This window comes from Populus euphratica, unplaced genomic scaffold (genome assembly GCF_000495115.2).
Source record: "Populus euphratica unplaced genomic scaffold, PopEup_1.0 scaffold619.1, whole genome shotgun sequence".
NCBI lineage: Eukaryota > Viridiplantae > Streptophyta > Magnoliopsida > Malpighiales > Salicaceae > Populus > Populus euphratica.
In genome coordinates, this window is record NW_011500489.1 from 94509 (window position 1) to 101846 (window position 7338).

At 39.3% G+C, this 7338-nt stretch overlaps 1 protein-coding gene across 5 annotated transcripts; it reads left to right on the forward strand.

Annotated features, from left to right (window-relative positions):
• The first annotated feature begins 556 nt into the window (after nucleotides 1-556).
• On the forward strand, nucleotides 557-6587 carry LOC105114988 (uncharacterized). 5 transcript variants are annotated; one of them, XM_011011745.1, is made up of 6 exons: nucleotides 557-777; nucleotides 1139-4622; nucleotides 4771-4819; nucleotides 4935-5182; nucleotides 5493-5600; nucleotides 6157-6587. In XM_011011745.1, exons 2-6 carry the CDS (start codon nucleotides 1192-1194, stop codon nucleotides 6389-6391), a joined length of 4071 nt encoding a protein of 1356 aa, XP_011010047.1. In that variant the 5' UTR covers nucleotides 557-777; nucleotides 1139-1191; the 3' UTR covers nucleotides 6392-6587. The 5 variants fall into 5 exon arrangements, with proteins under 5 accessions (XP_011010047.1, XP_011010045.1, XP_011010046.1 ...); XM_011011743.1 differs by having other exon boundaries at nucleotides 1162-4622; XM_011011744.1 differs by having other exon boundaries at nucleotides 1165-4622.
• Nucleotides 6588-7338: the final 751 nt, after the last annotated feature.

A 7338-nucleotide genomic window follows, 5' to 3' on the forward strand; every position in this document is an offset into this window, starting at 1 on the left:
GGAAGAGGAAAAAGAGAAGGAAAGGTGGTGGCTTGGGTTTTTTTTTTTTTAAATAAAAAATTATGGTAATTTTGTAATTATAAAATCTTGACATTGTAAGGGTTTTTTAGTTATTAATTAGAATGTAATAGTAATTTTATAAATATTTTGAACTATTTTGTTGAATTTCTTAGGTTCAAGTTAGTGAGGATGTAGAGTGTCTTGTAACTTATGTGATTTAAACTATCAAAAAGAAAGGGCACGAGCAAATTATAGAAGAGTAAAACATTGGGAAAAACAGAAGGAGAGAGAATCAGTAATGCATAGGATGGAACTTTGGTTTCTAAACAGTAATACATAAGAAAATGGGAGGGAAAGAAACAAGAAAAGCAATCGATACTCTCACACCTATATCTTCGATCAGATGTTGGTGAAATGACCAATCTGGACATTGGGTAAAGTCCACGAAACAAAATTGGCAAATCACAGTCAACATATGTGGGCCCACCTGATACTTTTGCCACATGGCTGATTTTTCTAGCCAGACCACCCAAACTCCTCCTCCACCCTCAACAAATTCCATGTTCACTCTTTCTTTTCCCCTGCTTAAAAAACATAAAAATAAAAAATCGCTCTCTTTTACTCAGCTCTCAGCTCTCAGCTCCAGCTCTGGACACCAAACCCAACATGCATCTCTATCTCCCATTCGATCCAAAACCCTAAATTAAAAATAAAGAAATCTCAAGCGAATAGAGGATCGTTTCGTTTGGAGCTCAAATTGAGGCGCAAATTGAAAACGTGAGTCCAAATTCTCTCTATAGAAACCCTAATTTTCTCACTAGGCTTTGTTATTTTGGTGGTTTCGGAATGGGCAGGCAGCTGTATTGCTACTTGTTTCGTTTTTTTTCCTTTCTAAAAAGAGGTTATCCTGCGAGTTATTTAGGCTTGATCTTTTGTGAATTTGCTGATAAAATGTGAGATTTTTAAGTTAAATTAGGTTGTTGGTAGAAAGGGTGGGAGAGTTTTTCGTTTTTCTTTTTCATTTCTGCTGGTTTATGTATTCTTTTGTACATTCATTTGCTTTGTTTTTGAGCTTTGAATGTTTGGTCCTGAATTCACTAGAAGATTTCAGTCAGAATGGATTTTAACGAGTCTCCAGTTAATTATGATTTTTTCGGAGGTCAGCAGCAAATTAGCGACCAGCATCCTGGCATGCTGCAATCTTTGTCAAGACAGCAGTCTGGGATTAGTGACATGCAGCTCTTACAGCAACAGCTCATGCTTAAGCAAATGCAAGAAATGCAGAGGCAGCAACAACGTCAGAAGCAACAAGAAGCTAGGAAGATGAATTCAATCAATCAGGTTTCTGCTTTTGCAAAACAGGCAGCTGCCAATCCCTCACAGGCTTTGATCAATGGCATTCCTATTCGTGAAACATCTAATTATTCATGGCAGCCTGAGCTTATGGCAGCTAACACAACCTGGCAGCAGCGAGGTTTATCTCCAGTTATGCAAGGATCCTTCAGAGGGCATGTATTTTCCCCTGAGCAGGGCCAGGGAATGCCACGCTTGATGGGTATGGTTCCACAGCAGGTCGATCAATCTCTTTACGGTGTCCCTATCTCTGCAACAAGAGTCACTCAAAGTCAGTATTCTCCTGTCCCAGTGGATAAGCCCTCGATGCAGCAGATATTAGGCAGCAGTAATTCCCTAACAAGCAATCAGTATACTGGATTTCCAGAGCAGGTTAGCATGCAGGATGGAACTTTGGTTTCCAGACAGGGATATCAGGGGAAAAATATGATTGCTTCTTCTGATGACCAGGGTATAAATACTAGATTTAATTTGGGAAGCCTGCAGCAACTGAATCCCCAGAAAAGCAATGGGCCTGTGCAAGAAACTTGCACAAGGCAAGACTTGGCTGGTCCATCAGAAACATCACAAGAGGATACAGTGTTACAGGTTGCTTCTTCCCAGAATGTAGCTACCCTAGATCCAACTGAGGCACAGATTTTGTTTGGTCCTGATGATAATTTGTGGGATACGTCTGGCAGGGGTGCCAACATGGGTTCTGGAGGTTACAATATGTCGGATGGCACAGACTTTTTCAGTTCGTTGCCTTCTGTGCAAAGTGGGAGTTGGAGTGCTCTAATGCAATCTGCTGTAGCAGAAACTTCTAGTGGTGATACAGGCCTACAAGAAGAGTGGAGTTGTCTGAATTTTAGAAGTGGTGAACCTCCAGCTGAGAATCAGCGGACTCCCTCTGTGATTGCTAGTACCAAACAACAGTCAAATTGGGCTGATAATTGCTTGCAGTCAGCGTCTTCCTTGAAGCCTCGACCCTCCCGTCTGTCTCAAGAAATCAATACAGGTACGAGCTATAATAATATCCCAGGGGTTCAGCAATCTGGAGTCACTACTTCACATGAACACAGGGAGAGGTTGCAGTCTGTTTCTCCTCGTAGAGATATTCAGCAGTTTCCAGAAGACGGAAACAAGTGGTCAGATAGGAGCCTGATGCAAAAAGCAGCTTTTGAAGGTAGTCATTTTCTGGGAAAAGCTACCCGTTCTTCTGATGCAGGGTCAAATGTTCCAGGTTCTTGGACAAATCAACGGAGCATGTCATCATATAGCTCCAGTGACCAACCACTAAATAGTCCAAGTGGCTGGAACTTTATGGATTCTATACCTACCAGTACAACTGCTGCTTTAAAAAATCAGGAAAATGAAAACCCTTTCCAAGACTCTCATAATGTTGATAAAGTAGTTCCCATTTTTGAGGTAATGGGTCACGGTGCTGGTACATGGAAGACTAATTCAATTTCTGAATTGGAGCATTCAGAATCTGCAATAGGGAACCCACAGGTCATTCCTCTAGCTTCTCCATCCCAACAGTTGCTCATTCCAGAGCGTGCCTTTCCTTCTCAGAGCCCTTCACAAGTGATTGGTTCTCTCAGTTCAAATCAAGTCATTTCAAATACCGGGGAGAAGGGTCATACATTATTGGCACGTACATCCTCTGTTCTTTCTTTACCTTTTTCATGCGATACATCTCATGGACATTTGAGGAATACTATTTCTGGCACCTCAGTGCATGCTGGCAGTAGTTCCCTAGGAAAGTTTTCTGCTGCCTTTTCCCCTGGTTTCCCTTATTCAAAAAATCAATTTCCAAATCTGGACGTGCCTGATACAGGTGGACAAACAACTGCCTGTGAATCTGTTAATGAATCTTTTGATAGGTTTTCTTCTCAACCAAAACAGATGGACGAATCTTTTGAGAGAGGTCAAACTAATCAATCAGCACAACCATCAGTACCTGACACATCCAGGCATATTTCACATGATGATTTTTCCTCTTCTGCTGAGATGCCCCAGCCAAATAATGACAACCAAAACCATGCAAGAAATTCTGCTCAACAATTCCCTGTGCTGGAAGCTGCACCAGCTCCTCAGCATTGTTCTTCATCACATGATGATGTTTCTTCAAAAATCCAACCTCCTGTGTGGACAAGTGTTCCAAAACAGCTACGACCATTTGGTGCTCAGCCATTTCAGACTCCATCTGATATGTTTAAACCGAATCTTCAATCACACAAGTGTTCAGGCATAACTTTCTCTCAGCCACAGAAACTAGAAGATCAAACTATGCAAACTGGAGGGAACAGTCAAGCTGAATCTGATGAATGTTCTATGAATTCACATGGTTATGTTGGGAAAGAGCAACCAGCAAAAGAAGACCACTTGCAGCAAGTTCCACCTGAGAATAATTGGGCCCAGAAGACAAAGTGTGCTTCACATGAGAAAGAATGTGCTGTGAATCATCTTACTGAGCCTGCTTCAAATCTAACCAGTACACAGAAACAAATTGAAGCTTTTGGCCGATTTTTGAAACCCAATAATATTTGGCATCAGAGTTACTCCCTACTGCATCAAAGGCAGGGAATGAGAAATGAAGAAGTCGATCATGCTAATAGGAGTTTGAAGAGATTTAAAAGTCCTAGTGGTTCTGTGAATGCTCATCTGTTAGCTACTCAGGGTAGTCAGCAGATTTATGAACACAGTAATATGGCCAGAGATGCATCAGCAAATCATACTTCATTTCCCCCTGGAGATTCCAAAATGCTAAGCCTTTCAGAAAAAACAGCTGATAATCAGGACATAAACGCATCTTCAATGGATATGCTTGCATTTGGTCGGAATGATTTTCAGAATATCGCCAATAGCAATTCTGCATCTTCTGTCAGAGATGAGCATTCTCAGATGAGTAATCAGATGGGTCCATCCTGGTTTGATCATTATGGAATCTTTAAAAATGAACAGATATTACCAATGCATGATGCATGTAAAGATGTCGCCATGAAGACCTCAGAACTGCCTTTCATCGCTGGAAGACCTGATTCATTGCACGCTCATAGTTCGCTTGAGCAAGGAAATGTTGCTGCTGCTAATCAGTTTGGTATTTTCCAAAAAAGTTCAATCAGTTCATCAATAGCTTATGAGAATTTCTCTCAGTCATTGCACCCTGATTCTGCTGACGTGAATGTGGTGGTTATGAGATCAAAGAAGCGTAAAAGTACCATATCCAAGCTTGTACCATGGCATAAGGAAGTGACATTGGGTTCTCAAAGGTTTCAGAATCTCAGGTGGTTGGCGTAAACTATAAGTGCTTTGTCTATCTCTATTAATGAAACTAATGCACCTTCTATATTATTTGCAGGGCTGATTGTTTGATTCATTTTATATTTTGTTTTCCCTGGTGATTATAACATATGTAGAGTTTGTTCTTTGCAGCGCAGCAGAAGTGGAGTGGGCACTGGCAGTGAATAGATTGACTGAGAAGGTGTGCTCATAGCTAAAGCAGCTTACCGGTTATATTCATCTGTTAATTTGTTTTTTTTTTCTCCCTTTAGGGTGTTTTACAGTTTCCTCGTGTTCAAATGTATGCATTTCAACAGGTGGAAGATGAACTTGAAATGGTAGATGATGGACTGCAAGTCCATAGATCAAAGAGAAGGCTTCTATTGACTACACAACTTATGCAGATGCTCCTCCACCCTCCTCTGGCATTGATTCTTTCTGCAGATGCTATTTTACATTACGAGACTGCTGTGTACTTTGTTGCCAGGTCAACACTAGGAGATGCATGCAGCACATTCTCTTCTACTGGAAGCGATATTCCTGTGCCTTCAAACAGCAGAGACCTGTAAGAATTGCTTTTATATTATCTAATATTTTTCTAGTTATTTGCTACAGTTGTAAATGTCTTGGTCTTGCAACTGTAAGGGCGCAGCTTGAGTTTTAAGAGCAGCCACTTCATGCAAAAAATGCTGAAGGATTGGACTGTCTCTAAATTCTCACTTTAGAACCTCATTTTTGTTGTCCATAATAAGGTACTGGCCGTTTTATTTTATAAACATACTTTTTACTGGAAGTAAGTTTAAATGTAAAAGGTTGGAAATATCAATGAATCCATATGATTATGAATTTTTTTCTTTTTTCTTTTTCCTCCCAAGCCTGCCTGAGAAGATAAAATCATCAGAGAAGATTAGTGATCAATACTTCTCAAAAGTCATGGAAGACCTTATCAGCAGAACGAGGAAGCTGGAGAATGATTTGTTGAGGTAAATGTTAGTGTGTTCGGTGGTGATATTTGATTACTTGCTAACTTATTCTCATTTTTGTCTGTCTATGATATTTCTGATTTTAATCCTGGTATCCGATGTGTTTTAACATATCCTTCCTCTATGTGCCTACCTATTGGATTTGATCATCATATTGAATTTCACAAATTGTGAGATCTAATATTTTTTTGATTTCTCTGCAAGAAAGATGATGTTTTTTATTGAGAAGACTGGCATGAGAATCATGTACTAAATAAAAAAAAATGAGATGATTTGCTCAACTGGTCTATAATGTTATCCCTAGAAACAAGTTTCTGAGAAGTGCATATTGGTCATTAAAATGAGAACAATTGAGTCTGTTGGAACTTGATCATGCAGATTTAGAGTTTGCTTGCTTAATGTCGATTTTATACAGGGCATGATTAGAGTTTGTTTCACTGCTCTGTCTTTCTTTCTTCTCTGGCATCATCCTTTTTGCTTGATAATTCTAATGATATAACATATTTGTTTCAGAGATATACTCTTTGGTTTTATTATTTGCCCATTGATGATGCAGATTGGAGAAAAGAGCATCAGTTTCGAACCTGAGAGTGGAATGCCAAGATCTAGAGCGGTTTTCTGTTATCAATCGCTTTGCAAAGTTCCATGGCCGTGATCGAACTGATGGGACTGAGAGCTCATCGACCTCAGATGCGGCTGCAAATGCCCACAAATCCTGTCTTCAGAGATATGTTACTGCACTACCCATGCCTAGGAACCTTCCTGACAGGGTACAATGTCTTTCACTTTGATAATTTATTAATTGATTTTCTACCTTGGCTAATTTCTCCACATGCTGCGTACTTCTCTGATTGATTTTCATCTAAGCTATATACTGGCCCTTGCTTACCAGTGACCATGTAATGGGAATGTAGGAGGATGCAAATCGTCTCAAATAAAATGCTGTTAGACCATTTAATATAGGCCATTGATTTCATTTTTGAGAAATATGATGTGGTCCTGAATACTTTATTGAATATCTGGAGAGACATTAGGGTTCTTATGCTACAATTCTAGGGGAAGTTTATAAAATTGGTTGTTTTTAGGGCTAGGTTTGTAGAATGTGGTTCTTATGAGACTTATAAGTTGAAAACACAGTTCTGAAATTAAGCAACAGAAACAAAACACGGTAGAAAGCTACAAGACTCATGCTAGTAGATTCTAGGAATCTTTTCTTGATTGAAAGCATCAATAGAAGTTCCTCTCTACTAATTACAAGCGTGTGCTCGCACCCACACACCTGCACACACATGCACAATGCTTGAGTTATTCCTAATCATGATTAAACTTTTAATCTTGAAGAAGAAACATCAATATTTCTAGTTCAACTAGGGAAGAGATACCTCCATAAGAAATCTAATCTTCCTGGAAGGCACACTACATTCCCTCCATGGCTAGGAATCATTTTGATGCAGTACAAATCCAGGGGAATGCTCGAAGTTGGCTGTTCACTTGTTAGGTTGTAGAATATAAGATTGCAGGGATTTAGTAATTGAAAAACAGATCTGAAAGTAAGAAATTGAAGAAAAACAGAAAATAAACTTCTAGTCTCCTCATTTTCACCCTCTTGTTGTTCCAGATTGTCAATTAATTTGTATGATCATCAAGGAATTTGTCAACTTATTTCTTTTGTTTTATTCCTGTAGATTTTTTTTTATTCTTGGAATCCACTATAATTGCATCCTTTTAATCCATTTTT

What these genes read in the sequence shown, in the direction of transcription:
- LOC105114988 (XM_011011742.1), top strand. Translation starts at nt 1,117, where the DNA reads ATGGATTTTAACGAGTCTCCAGTTAATTATGATTTTTTCGGAGGTCAG. An exon ending in CAAAGGTTTCAGAATCTCAG is followed by an intron (nt 4,623 to 4,770) that starts GTGGTTGGCGTA and finishes TGTTCTTTGCAG; the next exon opens with CGCAGCAGAAGTGGAGTGGG. An exon ending in TGAATAGATTGACTGAGAAG is followed by an intron (nt 4,820 to 4,934) that starts GTGTGCTCATAG and finishes GCATTTCAACAG; the next exon opens with GTGGAAGATGAACTTGAAAT.